General features: G+C 57.4%; 1 protein-coding gene across 2 annotated transcripts in view; it reads right to left on the bottom strand.

Moving 5' to 3' along the window:
- The window catches only part of FLT4 (fms related receptor tyrosine kinase 4), a 36,868-nt gene extending 17,129 nt beyond the window's left edge, over window positions 1-19,739 (bottom strand). Inside the window, exons 1-9 of one of the 2 annotated variants that reach the window (XM_060006757.1) lie at window positions 19,658-19,739; window positions 5,751-5,847; window positions 4,810-5,054; window positions 4,502-4,614; window positions 4,215-4,377; window positions 3,869-4,008; window positions 3,405-3,573; window positions 2,999-3,116; window positions 86-240 (exon numbers count right to left, since the gene is read on the bottom strand). In XM_060006757.1, the coding sequence (XP_059862740.1) occupies window positions 86-240; window positions 2,999-3,116; window positions 3,405-3,573; window positions 3,869-4,008; window positions 4,215-4,377; window positions 4,502-4,614; window positions 4,810-5,054; window positions 5,751-5,847; window positions 19,658-19,724 (1,267 nt within the window). In that variant the 5' untranslated portion in view covers window positions 19,725-19,739. Of the gene's footprint in view, window positions 1-85; window positions 564-2,998; window positions 3,117-3,404; window positions 3,574-3,868; window positions 4,009-4,214; window positions 4,378-4,501; window positions 4,615-4,809; window positions 5,055-5,750; window positions 5,848-19,657 lie in introns of those variants that run through there. The other variant, XM_060006756.1, reaches the window with a different exon arrangement.
- Window positions 19,740-20,350: the final 611 nt, after the last annotated feature.

The following is a 20,350-nucleotide window of genomic DNA, read 5'->3' on the forward strand; positions in this document are numbered from 1 at the left end:
GGACACAGGCAGACAGCCAATCAGTCAGCCTCCCCCACCACACCCGCCTATCCACCATCTCCTCTCCTGTCCTGCCCACACATACCATTTACCACCAGCTCCAGGCTGATGTTGCGCCTCAGGCCGGCCGCGGAGTTCCACAGGGCGAGGGTGTAGATGCCCGCACTGGCTTCCGTCACCTCCTTGAGCACCAGAACGTGTGGACTATGGCGCCCCGACACTGCCTTTCTGTCCTTGTACCTGGACCAGGAAGGGAGTTCAGGGGGCTTTGCGGACCCCACCCTGGCCCTGTCCTGGCACTCCTTCCATGAAGCACCCCAGCCCCTACAACTGAGATATACTGTCAGGAGGCAGGAGTGGCCAGGAGCAAGAGGCCCCTCCTGCACCAGACCAGGCTGCTGGGAAGAGTAGTAGGGGTGTGGGCTGCGGCAACTGACTCTGGACTGGGGAACAGATGGCCTAAAGGCTATGGGGATGGTCTCCAGGCTCAACCTACCGGGTCTCACAACACCTATAGGCTCAGGGACAACTGCAGTCCCCAGGGGGCCTTGTCTGTCTCTCATAGGCTTCACTAGTGTGTGCTGTGAAGGGGTGGAGGTGCAGTCCCCAAGGGGCACAGCTCCTTACCACATGCGGGTCCAGGAGCCCTGACCCTGGCTCTGCCCTTTTTGGAGCTCTCCAGATATGGGGACTTCTTGTTGCCCTGCCCCCTCCCCAGGGCTATGCAACTCACTGTCCTGCCTTGCTTGGATGCTAGACACCTGCAAGTCTCCCTCTCTCCTATATTCATATCACCCACTCGTCAGAGAAGCTGTGTGAACCGGGAGCTGGCCCTCGGGCCTGTGCCTGCCCATCTGCATGTTAGTGTTCACATGTATGTCTGTTAACTGTCCGTCTCCCCTACTGAGCTGTACAGGGACTGTCCCCTCACTGCCATATCCCCTACACGTAAAGCAGCGCCCAGCACAAGTAGGTGCTCGACGCACATGTGAATGAATAAATAAACTCACATCCCAAAGGAGACTCCTCCCCAGTACTGTAGGCAGTGCTCCTGCAACCCAAGCTCTGGACTCTGCCTGGAAGCTGCCCTCCCTTAGGCAGGTGCCTTACCCTGGTTTACTAAGCCAGAGAATCACTAGGAGAAGCACAGCCCTCGGGGCAGAGAGTAACAGTGAGGGGGATGCGGGGGTCTGACCCTCAGCTGCAACACCACAGCCCAGTCAGAAGAGACGTGACTTGCCAAGAGTCACACAACAGGGCAGAGCAGGACCAAGGCTGTGAGGTCTGCTGGTCTCTGGTGCAGAATCCTGGTTGCCACCTGCCCCATTTGTGATCCTAGGTGAACTGCTTCACTGACCCAAGCCCCTGTGTCCTCATCTGAAAACCAGGGAAACCAAATGAACCTTCTTGCAGGTGTCGTCAGGCCTACCCAAGATATGGCCTTTAGGGTCAGCCCGATGCCGGCCACACAGAGGCTGCTTTGGGAACCAGGACCAGCCTGTCTGTCTGTCCACTAGATATCCATCCATTCACTTACTCATAATCATCACACGATTACCTGGAAGAGTTGGCCCCTGCAGAGCTATGGTCACCGTTAGTGCCCTGGGGCAGGTGTCTCTGTGAACAGTGGGCCCAGCTGAGCACTTCTTGGAGGAAGGTATTGGCCAAGTGAGAAAAGAAAGGCCAGATGTGGTGGGAATGGTGAGAGGCAGTCAGCTGCCAGAGGATCAGGCCTGGGCCAGATCTCTGATGCAACAGAGCTGGCCACCCTCCTAGACAGGGTCAGTACTACTGGCCTTGAAGGGCAGGGTACTGGGCCCTAGGCGTCTCCAAGAGACCGCACCTGTGAGGGAGGCTCCAGACTGCATCAGCGCCCTTCTGGACCCTGTCTCAAGGGTCCCGGTCCTGTACCAGATGCCCCTGATGGACCCCAAAGCCTGTGGCCTCAGAGGTAGGGTCACAGAAGGCGCAGGCCCAGGGCATCTGGGGGCTCTCCCAGGAGAAGCCTGTTTCCAGCCTATGGCCAATGAAGTGGGATGCTGGCTGAGAATGTCTGGGCTTCTGCTTGCCCAGCTCCAGGCTTTCAGCAAATGTCATCCTGCCTGGTGGGAGGTGCTCCTGGCTGGGAAGGCAAGGCTCCTCTGGCCAACTGTGAAAGAATGGAGCAGACTCCTCCCAGGAGGCTCAGGGCTTGGGCAGGAATGCCATTCCCCTTTCCTGGCCTGTTTTCCTCATGTGTACGATAAGGGTCAGGCTAGAGTGTGACCTCCCAGGGTCAGGCCAAGTGGACTGCTCAGATGGCCGAAGGGTGCATGGTGGGGTGCTATGCCTTCCTGAGCTCTCTGGGAGCTCTCTGGGAGTGCCCGGTGAGGGTGAAGCCACCAGTGAGGGACCCCTCACTGACACTTGGCATACCCTGCAAGGGAGACCATACTCTCAGGTCACACACCAGAACTGGGGATCTGGAGCCTGAAGGCCTTCCGGAAGTTCTAGCCCACTGCCACACACATCAGCCCAGGGCCCAGCACCATAATAATTTGTGAAACCCCTGTGACATCTCCAAAATTCTGGTTAGAAGGATCCTGGGTGTGGCAACCTGTTTGGAGAGGGGCCTAGGAAACCTGAAGTCATCCCTCTATGACACCCTCCAGCGGGGGTCCTCAGAGAGGCTGAGTGGGTGCAGGAAACAGTTAGATAAAGCCCTATGTTGTGCCCACACACACCCACACATAACAGGAGACCGGTATTTACACTCTTTCACAGTTTAGCGGCAATTCAGGCCAACCTTTCCTCTAGCCAAAATATCGCATTATGTGCATATTCCTTAGAATCTTCATAAGGGTTCCCTGCCCAGGGTGCAGGCTCTGATAGTGGGGACAGTTCCCCATCCAAGTCTCAAGGAGTAGGCCGTGGTGGGGAGAATGCTGCCCTTCCCTCCCTGTGGTTCTTTTCTGCATTGGACCTGGTGGGTAGTGAGGGGCAGGAGCGAGGGAGGTACCATTGGAACTCCGGCGGGGGGTATGCTGCCAGCTTCACGGGCAGTTTCACCAGCTCGTCTCCTGCCGTGGCCTCCAGGATGGGACCCTTGAGCCACTCGACGCTGATGAAGGGCTTTTCTGCCAGACGGGAGGCATCAGGGTAAAGCTGGGTCCAGCATCGCTGACCCACCACCACCCAGGGATTCACAGCCACCCCCAGTGGCCAGATGCCCTGCTTTCTGTGGTGTGGGAACAGGGCAGTCCGTCCACTCACGGCCCTCCCTTCCCTCTGGCTGGACGCCACACTGCTCAGGTGCACCATGACCTATGACCCTGGGCCCACACTGCACAAGAACCCTTGTTCCCCAGGCTTGACAACTGACCTAGCCCAGGCCATGCTGGGCACAATGACCTGACAGGCCGTACCATGCACAATGACCTCAGTGCTCTCCTGGAATTGCTGGATGCCATTGTTGGCCAGACACACATATGGGCCCAAGTCGTGCTGGCTGACGTTGTGGATGGTGAGGATGCTGGAGAGCTCTGTGTGAGTCTGCTGGGATCGCCGCTCCGGCACCCACTTACCCCGCTCTGCCTGCCCAGGACCAGGGGAAGCATAGGGTCAGAGCAGGCTGGCTCTGAGAGAACTAACCCCCATAGGCACACACCCCAGCCCAGCCAGCAATAGCTCCAGAAGCCTTGGACCCAGACCCAGAGTTTTCCTCAGGATAGGAAAACTTCTGTATCAGACAGGGGCTCCTGGGGCAGGACTGAGCCTGCACCTCTTCTACACAGAGGTAAGTGTGTGCCTGACCAGGGTGAGTGTGGGTAGTAATGGGGATTCCTGGGGATGATTCAGTCACAGCCCCTGGCAGGGCTGCTGACCTCACCTGCTTCCCTGGATAGTCCCAGTCGAAGGTGACACCCGAATTGAACTCAGCCCACACAGTGCAGTTCAGGACCAGCTTTTCCCCAACCAGCAGCTCCAGTGATTTCTTGGGGAACAGCTGGATGTCATAGAGCTCATTTCCTGGTGACACACACACAGTGACCCCCATGTCCCTCATAGGACAACGTGCACAGAGTACAGGGCACCCACTGAGACCAGCCAAACCATGGCACCTACAGCTTCATTACTGTGAAATGGGGGGTCCCTGTCCTCTTCCTGCAGTTCTCCTCCCAAGACATGGGGAGTGGTTGCTGGGTGAGGGCCCTACAGCCCTAGGCAGCCCCTACCTGTGATATGCACGAGGAAGGGGTTGGATAGGAAGGCCTGGCCACCCCAAGTGGTCTCACACTGCAGGTACAGGGCATCGCGCAGCAGGGGAGTGGGCACACGCATGCCCCGGCGGTCGTCCCACACCACTTCCTGCCCATCAGGCCACAGTGCTGAGCTTTGCTGTAGAGACATGGTGGCTGTCAGCGCCCAGCTGCCCCCTTCCTCTTGGCCAGAGAAGCAGCAGTTTTCCCAGGGACAGGACTGGAGGGCCAGATCCAGGGTGGGTGTTGGTGTGGGGTTGTACCGAGCGCAGCGTGACGTTGAGGCCGGGGATGGACACCAGGCAGGGCACCCACATGGAGTCCTTCCTGTTGACCAGCAGTGTGTCCGGCTTGTTGATGAATGGCTGCTCCAAGTCTGAGGAGAGGGGGCATGTTGTGGGAGGGGAAGGCGGGGCTCAGGGGGTCTCTGCCCAGGTCTGAGGCTGCAGGGCAGCCCCATGGGGTTCAAAGGCTGGGGGTGGGGGTGCAGGTGCCAGCCACCCCTCCAGGACCCAGGACCCTGCCTGTGGCTCCTGAGTGGCCGCATGGGTGAGTGCTGGACCCCTCTCACCTCTCACAAATACGTAGGTGCTGGCTGCAGTGGTGCCCTCAATGCGAGCCTTGATATACTTGTAGTAGCAGCGGTAGCTGCCCGTGTCATTGGCGTGGGCCTGCTGCAGCAGCAGAACCTTGCAGTAGGGCCGGGCATCTGTGCCCTCACAGTCTCGCACGATCCCCATGTCCTCGCCGTCCTTCTCCCCTGTGACTGGTGCATCCTGAGCCCCTGGCCAGGCCCACTCCAGGGGGTGCTGCCCCCTGGCAGAGGATGCAGGACATCAAGAGGGGCCCAGGCTGCAGCCCTGGGGGACAGTCCCTGTGGAACCTCCTTAGGAGCCAAGCCTGGCCCATAGCTTATCTCACCCAGAGGTCAGGGCAGACCAGCGTTTGGGCACATATCATGAACCTGGGGCAGGGTGCTCCCTGAGACCCTTGGGGCCTCTGCCTGGCTCCTGGGCCTGCATGTGGCAGGCTGTCCTGCAGAGAAGCCTGAGCCTCAGATTATAGCTGGGGCTGCAGGGAAGATAACAGGTCTGGGGTCTGTGTGGGTGGGCCTGGGGCCAGTGAAGGGTGGCTGAGGGTGGGTGCAGGCAACCTGGGGTCCATGCAGGATGACCTGGGCATGGGCATGGGGTGGCCTGGGGTCAGTGTGGGTGACCCAAGGGTGGATGCAGGGTGACTGATCTGTGGTCCATATGAAATTAAGAGGGGTGGGTATGGGTGAAATGGGGGTGGGTGCAGGGTGCCTGTGTCTGCAGAGCAGGGGATGGTCTATGCCTCCAGGCACCTACAACTCAAGCCACTTGGAAGCAACCCTAAGCCTCGAGGCCTCTGCCCTGGGGAGAGGCTGCCTTCTGGGTGCTCCGCCACCATCTGCTTGGCCTTCTGTAGTCTCCTTGGCCTGCCAGGTAGGAGGGACCCAGTCCCCTGCCCTCCTGGCTGAGGGCTGAATACCTGCAGGAGATGGACAGGCTGTCACTGGAGTCGATGACGTGTGTCTCCTCCGTGATGTTCAGGGTTGGGGGGGTCATGGAGTAGCCACTCGCCAGGCCTGGGGTGGGAGATAGGGTTAGCAGGGGACTGGGTCATGAGTTCACATGGTGACATCCATCCGGTGCTGATGGGCCCCTCCCCGGGCAGGGGCTGCCTAGGCTCTCAGCCCTGAGCAGTACCTATAAGGCCCCAAGACAACTGGTAACCTCCACCTCAGGTTGCCCCCTGGCTGCAGACTGGGCCCAGCCCCAAGTGAGCCCTGATTGAGCCCTGGACTGAACCTCTAGCCCCGCATGAGCAGAGCTGTCAACATGAAGTCAATAGGGGAGACCACAGGCCTCATCCTACATTGGGTGAGGCCTGGAGCACATCTCCTCGGCATTGTGACCCCCACATTTCTGCCTGAAGGCTCCTCCCCGCAGATGCACAGCTACTGTTTGTGAGGGAGACCTGCACAGTGCAGACTGCCAAACATGCACAGAACTCAGGCCTCGGTTTCTCCCTGGAATTCTGCCTGTGACCTCGCCCTCTCCCATGTCCCATGGAGTCCAGCTCACATGTCCTTGGTTCCATCAGTTTCTCTTCACCCCCAAGGCGCCCTCTGGCTGCCCCAGCTCTCCTCTCCCTGCTCTCCCTGCCTCAGCCCCCCATTCCTCCAAAAGGGCTAATCCCCAAACAGGTAACTGCCTCGCCTGGTTAAACACCGTCCTGTGGCCCTCCAGGACCTTGGCCCTGCTGCCCACGCAGCTCCTTACTCCCCATCCTCCTCCCAGCAGGATAGTGTGTGTAGTGTTTGCATGTGTGTGTGCACATGCACGCGTGTGTGTTGTCTCTGTGTGTGCATAGATCTGTGTTTATAGGACTGATATGTGAGTGTTGTGTGTGACTTTGTGTGTGTGTCATTGACATGTCTGCGTGTGCACGCATGTGAATTTGTGTGTGTGTGTGTGATCCTGGGGGAGGGTGGGAGCAGGCCCCAGGGGAGGTCTGGACCTGGAACTCTAGCAGATGCATCCTGCCAGGACCATCCTGAGACAACAGGAAGAGAGGACTGTGTGGCCGGAGGCCCAGGGCTGCGTCCTGTCCCTCCCCCAAGTCCCTGTCCTCCTGGGGGGCACAGCGCACTATCCTGCCCCAGCCCCCAGTCCTACAGGTTCAGCTCCTCTGCCCTTTCCAGCCCAGCTCCCTGAGGCTTGGGGTCTTGCCCTGGCAGCTAATTGTGGGAGGCAGAGGCTGGGGGAATCCCCACCATACTTGGTTGTACACCACCCTGACGGCACACTCTGCACCCCAAGGTCTCATTTCAGCATCACCTGGACAAGTTGGCTGCCAGGGCCTGGCTGGCCTCTCCCTCTGTGCCTCCTGCTGGCCAAACTTTTCTAGGTACCCCACCACCGTAGGTCAGAGGCAGAAGGCCCTCATCCAGCATCTAATCCCACTAGTATCTAGTACAGCCAGGGAAACTGAGACCCTCCAGCTGGACTACACCACAGCCCTAAGAAGGCAGCCCTTCATCTAGCCGGATGCTGTGAACACTGAAGTCTCTCCTTAACTCGAATCCAGTGCACCCACTCCTGGCACTCAGGACAGTCGCCCCACCCTGGGGCCCCGAGATGGGAAAGTAGCCCTGGGCTCTGCCACCAGGTCCACTCCTCCCCAGGGTGGTACCAGCCCCCGCATCACATCTCCCCACCATGTACCCCCAGGGCTGCTGGGGTGTAGGAGCCCCACAGTGGGTAGGCTCTGCTCTGGTGTTGAGGGGCCAGGAAGGAATCCGAGGCGGACACCACTAAGATGGGCTTTGAAAGAGAAGTAGGATTTTCCAGGCAGTGGAAAGTGAATAAAGCCATGCCAGGCAAACTGGCCTCTGAGCTACATAAGTGGGGGGAGAGGGGAATGATGGACTTGGGTTTGGACTTGTGAGGGGATGAAAGAACTGGCTGTCCCTGTGGACCAGTCAGGAGTCAGGCCTGAGGCTGGCATGTGGGCACCAGAGGAGAGGTGCAGCGGCCAGGACCCACCTGCCCTGGGTTATGTATGCCTGCATGGTGAGGCCTGCAGCATTGCCCTGGGGCCCCTGGGGAGGCCAAGCAAGGGTCCCCTTCTCTGGGGTGCTCCTCCAGGGCACACACCTGGCACCCTGGCAACAGAGCTATGGCATTTGTCAGCCCAGCTTCCTTGTGCAACTCCTCTTTGCTTCTAAGATAAAGTGGGGGACCCCAGCCCTCTCCCTTCTGCCTACTCCCCTTCTCTCCAGCTTCAACTCCTGACACACCTGAGAGGAACAGACCTCTCACCATTGTCCCAAAGTGCCAGGTTTTTCATATCTTGAAGTCTCTGTCTGCTAATTTTTTTTGCCCTGGACATTTGTACTTCCTTCCCTCCTGTGGAGCTCCCTCTTCAGGGTCTAGTTCATGAGTCCCTTCTCTATGGGGCAGTCACTGTTACTCAGGCAGTGTTGGCCTCCTAGGCTCATGGTGTTAGAACACTTATTGGACTGAACTGTGGTTTTCTGGTCACATCCGAACAGAGGCTGTATGTTATTCATCTTTCTAACCTTAATACAAAAGAGGTGCACACCAAAGATTGAGGGTATGGATAGAAGGATGGTCGGATGGAAGATGGATGATCAGATGAATAAATGGATGGATATGTGGGAGGGTGGGTGGGTTGAGTGGATGGATGGGGGATGGAGCCTATAGGAGTTTCCTCCCTAGAGGCCACCATACCACCAAAGGAAGCATCTCCATCAGTGTGCTAAACGGGAAGATCCATAGTGTTTGCCAACCATTTCACCCATCTGAGAGAGCCTTTCCTTTGTTGCCACGTGCCCTGAATTTCCCCAGTGCTTCTCTTTCTTCAGTCACTTCCACTGGACCCTGTGTGATCAGTAGTCTTCACTGCAGACATCACTGTCCTCCTCCATCCTTCCTGCCTTAACTGAAACCTGGCTTTCTGAGGACACCACTGCCCCTGGGGTGATTATTGCTCCCATTGCACACATCAGAGAACTCCTTGCAGTCACTTCCCCTTTTCCAGCAGCACCAGCCACTCCCCACTAAAGCTGTCATCAGCTGCTGTCCTGGTCACTTCCCCTCATTCTCTGCTCCGAGCTCTTCAGGCCCCTCCACCCCAACTCAGGCCATTCCTCATAACTTCGACATCCACACGGGTGAGTCACCAGCACCCTGGCCTTTGCAGTCCTCATCTCCATTGTCCTCCCTCCTCCCTTCAGCCCCTCACTTCCTGGGCATACCCTGGACTTGGTCCCCACCAGAAGCTGTGCCATCACTGAGTGCCTATCTTCTTGCACTTCTCTCCTTGCCTCCTCTGCCTCCTGCCAGGTGCCACTGTCCCACCACTGCTAAGTTCTTCAACCTCATCAAAACTCTGAGGCCAAGGACCCCTCTGCATTGCTACCTCCTCCTGGCCTCACCTCTCTTTTGGCACTGCATGTCCCATGGCCCATCATTCTGAATGCTCCCTTGCCCCTGCTCTCCACCGCAACCCTGCAGCACCCATGTCCCTCAGTGGCTCGGCTTGCAGCACAAAGCCAGAGCCCCATGCTGCTGCCTCCCCTTTCTTTTCCTTTTGGCAGACCCTAAATGACCCCCGGGCTGCAGTTCAGGGTGTTCCCTTCTCTCTCACTCTCAGCACTAATGAAGTAGAGCCATCAGATGGAGACACCTCATCTTCCCACATCTAAATCCCACACCCTTGCCCTAGGCCCTGGAAACTCTCTGACATTCCTGCTCCCAAGGCAAAGCCCTCCATTGAGCTAGGGATCCCAACCCCCCAGATCTGACCACTGTAGATAATTTCTTTCTTTCCTGATTACCAATTTTTCTCTATGGAATCATCCCGCATCTTATAAACAAACAAAAACTCCTCAATTCCTTGATCCTATATTCCCTTCCTCTTTTCTATTCCCATTCCTAGCAAAAACTCTGCTCGCTGACTCCTTGCTCTCACATTTGCTCATCTTCCCACAGGGTGCAGCCCCCTCCCCTGCTTCATGGAGCCACTGGTCAAGGTATCCTGTGACTTCCATGCTGCTGTGGGAGGCCCTCCAGGGCAGAGAGCAGAGCTGTTCCCTCTTCTGCTAGCTTCTGTGAGCTCACTCTCCCCTCGTCCTCCGTCCCCTCTGTCCAACACCAAGTGCTGCAGCTCCTCACTTTCTCTTCTGTACCAGTCTCTCTCCTAAGCGTCCATATACTTGCGAAATCTCTACCTCTAGCCCAGACCCCTTTGCTCAACTCCAGCCTTAAGTATCCAGCTGCCACTTCACTTGGCCATCCCACAGACACCTTGAGTTCCACATTTCTGTTGCTGAACTGCAGACTCACATCCTCTCCACCCCTGCCAAAGCTATCTCCTTGATAGCTCCCATCTCCCCAGATGGGAGCTCCTGTGGATACCCACCTCTCCCACCCTGGCCCATTCACCCACCACCAAAGCATCCCAGAGCCAGCCCCCACTCTCCTGCTGGAGCCTAACCAACTGCACTCACCCCCACAGTAGCCCCTGGCCCACTCTTGCCCTCCTCCAATCCTTCACACAGTTGACAGAGATAGTTAACGCAAAGGAGACAAATCATGCTCCTGCTTAAATTTCGTCAGTGACTTTCCACTACACTTTAAAGAAAATCCAAACTTCTGACCGTGGCCTGGCCCCCGCCCCCCCCCACACCCTCTTGGTCCACTCTCACGTCCTATTCTTGTCCTCCAGCCACCATGGCCTCCAGGCTGTGGGGACCCAAACAGTCCTCTTTTCTACCCCACTCCATGCCTAGCACTGACAGAGAGTCAAGGCTCCATAGATCCTTGTTGAATGAATAAACGAATGGACAGATGGACGAATGGATGGATGGATGGATGAGTGGGTGAATGGAAGGTTGAGTGGATGGATGGATGGGTGGAAATATGGAAGGAAAGATGGTTAGCTGAATGGACAGACGGATGGATGGATGGAAGGATGGAAAGGTGGAAAAAAGAAAGAATGGCTAGATGGAAGGACAGATGGACAGATAGATGGATGGACAGGCAGATGGATAGATGGATGAATGGATGGATGGATGGAAGAATGGGTGGATGGAAGGAGGGATGAATGGCTGACTGGTTGGCCTAACAAACCTCTGAGGTCTTTCTTTGGGTTGGAGCTTTGTCAAACCTTGTTGTTCCTTTGGAAAAGATGTTTCTGGTTTTAAAGGCCAGGCTCCCTGGTGACCATCTGTACAGGCTGCTCAGCAGCTGGGGCAGATTCAGGCCTAGTTTGCCATGCCCAGAGGCTCCGTGCTGCCCAGCCCCCACCTGAAACCCCAAAGAAGGCGCATCCTTCCTGCCTGGCTGTTGTCTGTCCCCGCTGTCCTTCCCTTCCCGAAGCAGGAAGCACTGTCATCCTGGCTTCTGCCGCACTCCCCCTGCCTTCCTGTTCCTGACCCAGGAACTGGCTTCTTCCTTCCCCTGGCCAGCAGCCCTGGCCCCCTAGCCTGAGCAGAGCAATCCGGGCAGGCGCCAGGCCGAGGTCAGGGAGGCCAGAGAGCATACCTCCTCTTCTCTGTGCTGTCAGCAGCCTTGGGCAGTGGGACCCTGGGGTCAGCCACAGGCGCTGGCTGTGGAAGCAGCACACCAGGATCCTGGGTGAGGGGCAGGCAGGAGGGGTGGGAAGTCCTGTGGGTTAGGCACTGAACCACAGCCCAGCAGTCACTGCCTCATTTGATCCTCACGTAGCCTGGGAGGGAGGGAGGGATCACGAGTCCAGTCAGCAATGAGGAAACTGAGGCTCCAGGCTCCACATCAGTGATAACCAGCAGCTGTGCAGGAGCCCAAGTCTGACCAAGTCCAGGCCCATCCCTGCCTGGGACTCAGCCCTCACATCTCTCCATCTCCTTCTCTCCCACTGCCACCCCGAGTGCCAGTCTCCCTACCTCTCTGCTCCCTAGCAGTCTCCTTCCTGGCCTCCAATTTGTTGCTCAGCCCAGCGGACACCTTCACTGGCTCCTTGTGGCCCTCTGGAGCTGTGAATGCCCTTGGCCTGGCCTCCAGGGTGATGCCCTGCCCAACAGGCCCCCCCTTCTAACCAGCTTCACCTCCCAATTCTTCTGCCACACAGTCAAGACACCAGCCACACCCAGTATCCACCTGCTGAGCACACCAGGCCCTCACCCACCACATGGGGAAGGTTTGTACCTTTGTGTGGCTCCTGGGGGCCAGGATGTCATTGGCCCATGGCTCTGTCCTCAGGTTCAGCACAACCAACCCAGGGATGATGTCAGGATGGTGTGTAAGCTCAGGGGTGCCCCTACATACTCTGGCAGAGTGTAGCAGTAGTGGTTTTTGCATTTGCAATTCCTTATTTCAAGGAAATGTCATGGTCACCTGGTGGGTGACAGGTGCTGTACTGCAGTCCTGCTAGTCTGGTCCACACTCTCCTTAGCATCTGTGCCCTGGAGGACAGAGGCAGCCAGGGCCAGGCCCATGGCTGCAGATTGAAGGCAAGCTGAGGGGAAAGCACTGGGGGCAGGTGAGGCCAGGTTGGGGTCTCCATGCATCAGTCCCAGGGGTGGGCCGAGTTGGAGAGCCGGCTCTAAGGCCCTCTCCCTTCATTCTTGGGGCCAGGCTTGTGCATAGACCTTGGAAGAAGGCTCAGGGGTGTTCTGTCTTGGAGTCCCCCCACCACCACCTGGATGGCAGCCTCTGTGCCTCCAGAGGTCAAGGGTGAGGTCAATAGTCCATCAGTCCTCCTACCTCCCACCCTGCAGGGCTGAGATGGGAGGGGCTGTACTGAGAGAGAGTGCCCGAAGCCCCGTGAGCCCAGCTGCACACCCTACAATGTCATTCTGACTATGACCTCAGGCAAGTCACTTCCCCTGCTCCAAACTTATGAAATGAGAATTGTCCCCAAGATTATTGGGAACAACAGACCACCATAATACCACACTAAGAACCATTGTAAGGATAAACTGTTGCTGGCTCAGGCACACTGAGACCTTCACTGTCACTGTCTGTCCACTGTTTTGTATGTCACAGCAGTTGCATCTCACTGTGACTCTGTGCTTTGGTCAAAGTGCCAAGGTGGGGGACGGTCAGAGAAAGCCTTGCCAGTGGGAGGGAGTGCTCCTGTGAGTTGAAATAGGCTTTGTAGACTGAACAGGAGCTTGCTGGCCCAGGAGGAGGGCACAGAGGGCAGAGGGACATGTGCAAAGACCAGAGTGCAGGTGACCTTGGACTGTCAGGTAGGTGGAACAGATGGAGCATGGTGTGGAGGAATGAGGCCCCAGAGAAAGGCCCCGGGTTACAGGCCCAGCCTTAGGCTCTTGGTGGCTCATTTAACTGGAGCTGCTCAAGGTGCGCTCCTTCCTCCTGGAGGTGGCACAACCCCAGGGCTTCAAGCCTACCTCTGAGCCCCCCACCCTCCCTGGCAGCTCTCCTGAGCTCCAGCCCCAGAGGACTCTGCTTCCCAGATGTCTCCTGCCAGGCGCCCCCAGCCCTCATACCACACCACCCACTGTGCCAAAGGGCACAGAAGTATCCCCGACCCAGATGAGCAAGTGTTAAAACTATAGAGGATTCCCAGTGTTGGCAAGGATGTGGACAAACAGGCACTCACAGTAATAAAAAAAAATGCTCATATACTTTGACCCCCAAATTCTGCTTACCTCAATATACCCTGTTACAACAACAGACAACAAGAGCAAACATTTTCTGTATGCCAGCACAGCCTATGCACTTGTGCATACCACACCCCTCTATTGCCCCCCTGCGTACTATTCTTACCATTTTGCGGATGAGAAAACGAAGGCACAGAGGTTAACTTGCTAGTCAGAGGTTATCTTTGGGGGACAGGATTATGGGAAGCTGCTATTTACTCTATACTTCCTCAGAACCAGCACCAACAGCAGCGTGGCTGGAAGCACCAGGCCTGCCCCTCTCCTCTCCCTGCCACTTGGCAAAGTGCTTTGCACTCGCAGAGCTCAGACGCTTAGCAGTAGATGCCTTCCAGCCCGAGTGCCACCCCTAGACATTCTGGGGCTGCCTTTTCCAGTCCCCTTCTTTGCCACCCCACTGCCTGGCCAGCCTCAAAATCCCTCCTCTGGCTCACCACACCAGTGTCTCCCCACTGGTCCAGGCCTTTCCCGGTGGTCAAAGGAGTCTTCTAGAACACAAATCACTCTTCTGCCTAAAACAATTTCCTGCCTCTCCGCTACTTAGGGATGGAATCTGATCTTCTCAAGGGACTCACCAGTCACTCTCGTCACCTGCCTGGTGCCTGCTCTAGCCCCAGGGTCGCAATTTTAGGTCCCCTCCTGGGGGCTTCTCTGCATGTTTCCACAGCTTCATGCAGCGGCTTGACTCACTGCACTTGACAGTTCCTCAGTGCAAGGATGAGAGCCTTTCCAGGGTGGCATCCCCAGCATGGACTTGACCCTGGATTGTTCTTGACTGGCTTTGAGGATCCAGGGAACAAAGCAACAGCACACAGTGTGTGGGCAGGTGTGGAGGCGAGGGATGGAGGTGCAGATGTCCTGCCCTGAAGTAGGCACATCTGCCAGGGGTAGGCCTGGGGGAAAGCAATGTGTCTAGTGGCATGCTGCTTTTGAAAGCTGTACAGGACATCAAGGTGAAAATGTCCACGAGGTGGTCAGAAATTTAGGACCCCACATGCCCACCTCTCTAGTGCTTTCCCTGGAGAATGTGGACAACACCTGCCATGCCTGCCCCTTCTTGCCCCTCAGCCCCTATGCCATCTGGCACCAGGCACCAGACACTTGTCACTTCCCTCAAAGCTGCTCTAGCATCTAATGAGCCATTTCATTCCTCTGGCCTTAATTTTCTAATCTTTAAAATGGGCACAATAGCCTATGTCACAAGGTTAAAATCTTCACACACGCTAGTGTGAAGAAATTTGATTAACCATTTCACTGGTAGACACTCCAAGTGTGTGTGCGTGTATGTGTGCACATAAGTGCTGCTTCATACAAACGAAACTCCATTTGGTAGAATTCAGGATAGCTTTGAGGATGGTGCTTTAGGTTGGATAAGGATAAGAGCTTCCCCTGAACCTACCTGAAAGCCTAGATTCTGTGCTCCTGGGGCACACAGGGAGTGGGAATGAAGCCCCCCTCCCGCCCTAGTAGACCCCTCCCACTTGGAGCGGCATCACCTTCTGCCTGGAATTCTCAGTAGCCTTCTGCATGTATCTGGAGCAGGAGAAAGGTCATGTGCTGAGGCTGGGGTATGTGATGGGTGCAGGCTAGGTGGATGTCAGGCTACATACGGCTGCCCTTGGGACCCTAGCAGGAGGGCCTGTACTATCAGCCCAAGAGGGGCCGGCGGGGGCGGGTGGCCCGAGGAAGGCTCAGATCTTTGTTTTAGAGTGGTCCTGCTGAAGCAGCCTAGAGGCAATTTTGGGAAGCAGGGAGTGTTGGAGAGGCTGAGTGGGACCGTGGGCTGCCTGAGTACCCCCTGGGGGTGAGATGGGGAGGAAGGGCACCCTGATAGATGTGGAGCTCCCAGTGCAGCACAGCTGTGGGTGCAGCCAACTGTGCCAGGCAGTCGCCCTGGCCTTTCTGGGATCAGGGCTCTGCTCTGTGGCAGCGGGACGGGTGGTGTTATCAGACAGCCCAGCTGGCTCAGAGGTGGCCCCCCAGCGCTGCTAAATCTGGGCCATGGGCTCCTGCTGCAGGAAGAGGGAAATGCAGGCAGGATGTCCTCTCCTGTGGCTGACAAGTCCTTTCCCATGAACCCATGCTGACCTCGCTGGCCACGTGGCGGGGCTCCCCCACTTGCCACCCTGAAACCTGTGCCTGCTCACTGGGCCACCCACACCCCAGCCAGGCCTCGGGGATGGGGGTGGCCTGGGGCACCAGAGCCAGGCAGCAGCGTGCCTGCTGTCAGCCACACCCAGCCTCAGCGGCAGCCAGCGCCAAAGCCCGCATCTTCCTGCTCCCAGGCTTCTCCCTTCGGCGTGACCGGAAAACCGAGATCCCAGAGGAAGCCAGTGTCTGAAAAGGATCGAAACTCAGGAATCCCTGGCTCCAGCTGGACACGTCGGCTGTGTCTTGCTCAGAGGTCGGTGCAAGGAGTGTGAGAGGCTCTCCGGACCCCTCTCCCTACGCATCCCCCCTCTCTGAGGGGTATCTCAGGGCTGTGGGGCACAGGCTAGGCCCTAGTGGAGAGAAATCTACAATGGCGGGGCGGTGGGGGGACACCCAAGCGGCAGCAGGAGGGGTGTAAGCTAGACATAGAGAAGAACTTCCCCTAATGGCTGAGACACCACTTAATTTCCCTGGGTTCCCCGACTCCCCTCTGCCTCATCACACTCAAGTGCTCCCAACTTTCCTCCTCCCTGCCTTCGACTTGAGGCCCTGCCTCCCTAGTGGAGTGTCTCATCTTTCCCCACATTTCCTCTTCTTCTCAGGGTCCCCGTCTGGTAAACAATTTCATGACCTGTTTTGTTGCTTAAGCCAGAGACTGGCACTTGTCCCTTTCTCTCCACCATCCCCTGCTACCTCCTTCCCTGGCGTATCTCCTGGGTTCACCCACAGCCTCCTTGCTGTGGGCTTGCATCTGGTTTTACCCCTCCGGTGATGCCTTCAGGGGAATCTGACCAGGTGACTCCCTGCTCAGACCTCCCCTTTCCAGGTGTGCTGCTGGCTCCTGCCACCTCCACTTGCCTGTCTCCTCCATCTCATCTCTCCGCCCCTAGGAGTCTTAGCTTCATCTGATCACCATCTGACTCTTCTGCCTCTGGGCCTTTGAGGGGGTCTTTGCCCTACCTGGAATCCCTTTCCCTGGAGTCTGCAGACCCCTCCAGGAAGCCCCAAGCTAGAAGCAGCCCACAGCCACCAGCTGGGCCCCACTGGGTCACTGAGCACTTTCGCCCCTGGGCTACGATACCATGTTTGTGTTCCTGCTAGTCTGGCGCTCAGGAAACCCCTGCAGGATGTGCTTGGTCCAATCCTCCCTAGACTGCCTAGAGCAGACACTATACCTTTCAACTTGCACAAAACTGCAGTCCCCTTCCCCAGGTTGGGGTGCCACTGCCTGGGGGTCAGGGTGGGGATGGCACAGCAAGGAGCTGGCCAGACAGTCCCCTTGTTATACCTCATGCCCAGTCTGGTGCCTGGCCATGTGGGCACTGGGCTCTGGGGAGGCAGAGGGCCTTCAGCCACACTGACCTGGTGCCTCAGGCATGCTGGGGATGTGAGCAGCACCTACACTTGAGTCCCCAGAGCACTGAGCCACTGATCCACAGGCACCAAGTAAGATGGGCCCAGCCCCCACATTCTGCCTGCACTGACTTGCATCCACAACCCCCACCCCCACACCTGGGTCTGGCTCAGGGCTGAGGAGCAGGGACAGCGAAGAGCTGGGATGGTCATGTGTGCCTCAGCCCATGGCAGGAGCCAGCAGCCTCAGGCTGGGCCAACCAAGCTTCCCAGCAGTTGCCTCCTTCCCCACCATGTCCCTGAGCTGACTGCCCACTGTTCAGAGGCACAAATAGCCTCACTCTAGACTAAGCTCCAAGAGACAAAGTCTGTTGGAGGTGACCTCTGCCACCTACCTTCTCTACAGGGACACTACTGGGGCAAAAAGCCCAACCCCAAGCACAGCCCCTCAGTGCTTGCCAGCTTCTTGCACTCCTATGCATGGGGAAACTGACGCACAAGGAAAGGAAGAGAGGAGCCCAGGTGATATAGCAAGGAATTTAGGGGTAGAGTTAGGACAAGAGTCTCGTTCTGGGACCAACATCACACCTTTGAAGTCAGCTTCACGGCCAGGCTGCTCACCTGCCAGCACTTGGCCTCCTACTCTGGCTGCACTGACACTTGGCTGCACTGGAGTGTTTATGCTTCTGCTCCAGTATCCCCCATCAGGCTGGCAGCTCTTAGGGCCCTCCTCAGCCCAGAAATGGGTGGTGCAAATGCAAGGCTCAGGGACAGCGGCAATGGTCTGTTTTCCATGGGACATCTCCCCACGAGCCATGACCTAGTCCACCCCCCTTCCAAGGGCCACTTAGCTTCATTCTCTCTCTTCCCCTTCATTGCCCAACTTTGGTAAGAATCACCTGCACTCACTGCAAGACTGACCTCATCCCCGCTCCCTCCTCCACCTTCCACTCTGCTCCACTCAGGAGCACCAGGACACAAGCCTCTCCTGGTTTTCCTCAAACCCTGCATGCCGAATGTTTCCCGTCTCCCTGGAAGCCTCTCCCTCTCTGGTCCCCTCCTTGGGGGAGAGGTTCCCATCCTAGACCCTTTGGTCTGCTTCCTCTCCAGCTCTCCAGCCCAGCCTCTCTCCTGAGCCTTGGACACTACACCCAGTGCTTGCTGGATGTCACCTCAAGGTGGGATCTCCCACTCCTCTGCCCCAAAGCCCAGCCATGGCGCCATTCAACTCTTTCCCCACACTCATTCAGTCACTTAACACATGCTGAGCACCTGTGAGAGCCTGGTCCTGGGCAGGGTGCAGGGAAGCAAGGAAGGGCCAAGTGGCAGCCCCTCTGCTCAGACCTGCCCTGACTTGGAGGCCAGATAGATGTCTTCCTCCCTCCTCCTCCCCCTAGGTTCACCCACGCCTTCCTCACCTCCACTATCCTCAGCTCTTCAGCCCATATAGGCACAGAGAACAGAGCTCTGTTATCCAAAGACCTGGGTTGACAATTTCCCTTACTACTGGCTTCCCGGGGACTTTGGGGGAAGTTATAAGTGTCCTTCGTCTAAGTGTTCCCATCTGTAAAACGGGTCTAACACTCCCTTGTGAGGATTAAAAGAAATGAAGCATGTAAAGCCACTATTCAATGCCCATGGTGTTTAAAAATAGCGAGGTCCCCATCTTTCCCTTCAGACCTCCCAGAACTCCTCCCTCAACCACTGGGGACCCATTACCCCTCCTCCACCCTCTGATTTCCACGGTCACCAGATCTTGCATGGGCTTCCAGCTCATCCTCCCCTTATTCCTGCTGCTTTATCCTGACATCTCCGAACAACCATACCCCTCTGCTCCCTCCGTCATCCCCCACACTCTCTTCCCTCCAATCCCTCAGCAGCAACCTCCAGTCGTGTTCCCATCACAAACCAGACCTTGCCTCTCCTGTGTTTAAGACCCGTCCTTGTCGGCCCCTGCCTTATGATCCAAGATCCTTAGATTGGCCTTCCGGGGTCCTACCCCTCAAACACGGCGAGGGCCGGCCTTCTGCCTCTTCTGCCATGCTGATCACTTACGAGTTGCCGACTCAAGATTCTCCTCAAGTTCCAACAGGCACCTGCGCCCAATCCGCCACACAGCGCCTATCTCCCACGATCCCGAGCCCCTGCCCCCGCAGTCCTTGGCCTGGGGAAGGTAGACACCAACCAGAGTTCCCTCTGGAGGACCAATCTCGAGCGCAGACTAGAGGTGTCGGGAAGTGCGCACCCAGGTCTACGACTCGGCGGGGATTGCAGCCTCTGCGCGGGGGTACAATCCCCAGTGCTCTCGGGTTCGAGGACAGAACAGTACGGTGCCTGGACTTCGCGGGAAAGCGTGTAAGCAAGCGAAGGATCCAGGCTGAGGGTGCAGCGCGAAGGGGCCCAGGTCCAAGGGAGCTGAGCCACAGACTGTGGAGCGCAGTCGGGGACTGAGCACCACCTCTAAGCTGCGGTGCAGCCCCGCGCCCCGTCCCCGCCCTTTCCTCATCCCGGCAAGCCCGGCCCGACTCGCCGTGCTCCTTCCGGTGTCTGAATCCCTGGCTCCCGACCCTGTCTCGTGCCGGAGGGTCCCGCGGGCCCTGTCCCCCGCCCGTCTCCCATCGGTGAGGTCCCACCATTTGCCCAGGGAAAATGTCCCCCCTCGTGGCCAGCTGTACACTGGGGCAGGCGGAGGGCTCACCACGCTCGCTGTCGAGCAGTCCGAGGCAGAGCCACAGGCGCAGGCACAGCGCGGCACCCCGCTGCATCTCCGGCCGCTGTGGCTCGGGTCAGATGGGCGACCGCGGCTCGGGCTCTGAGTGTGGGCGCGGGGCAAGGCGCGGGCGGGGCCGGGGCGGGGCTGCGGCCGGGCCTGGGCGGGGCCTGGGCGGGGCTCCCGGGAAAGGGCCTGGCATCTAAAGCAGCCCTCGCACCTCTCAGTCCCGCCCTGCAGCCTAGGGAGAATCCCGCCTAGACAGGAGAGTTGCTGGCTTTGCACTGTGGAGGGAAGGCTGGTCCGTGCCCCACTTCCAAATCAACCGCAGCCCTTCATGCCGGCCCTGGGGCTGCTCCGACCAGTCCTAAATTGTGCGCTAAAAAGGGAATGAATCCCGCTGTCAAGGTTGGACAAGATGTGGCACTACGTATTTTTCTGTGATTTTCTTCCATCAATAAATGCTATGTTTACCACTAGCTATCTATTTTACGTTTGGTAGTGTATATATGTCCATGCCACTCGCAGCCGCATAGCACAGGGAGATCAGCGCCGTGCTTTGTGACCACCTGGAGGGGTGGGATGGGGAGGGTGGGACGGAGGGAGACGCAAGAGGGAAGAGATATGGGGACATATGTATATGTATAGCTGATTCACTTTGTTATAAAGCAGAAACTAACA

This window comes from Delphinus delphis, chromosome 3, assembly GCF_949987515.2.
Source record: "Delphinus delphis chromosome 3, mDelDel1.2, whole genome shotgun sequence".
NCBI lineage: Eukaryota > Metazoa > Chordata > Mammalia > Artiodactyla > Delphinidae > Delphinus > Delphinus delphis.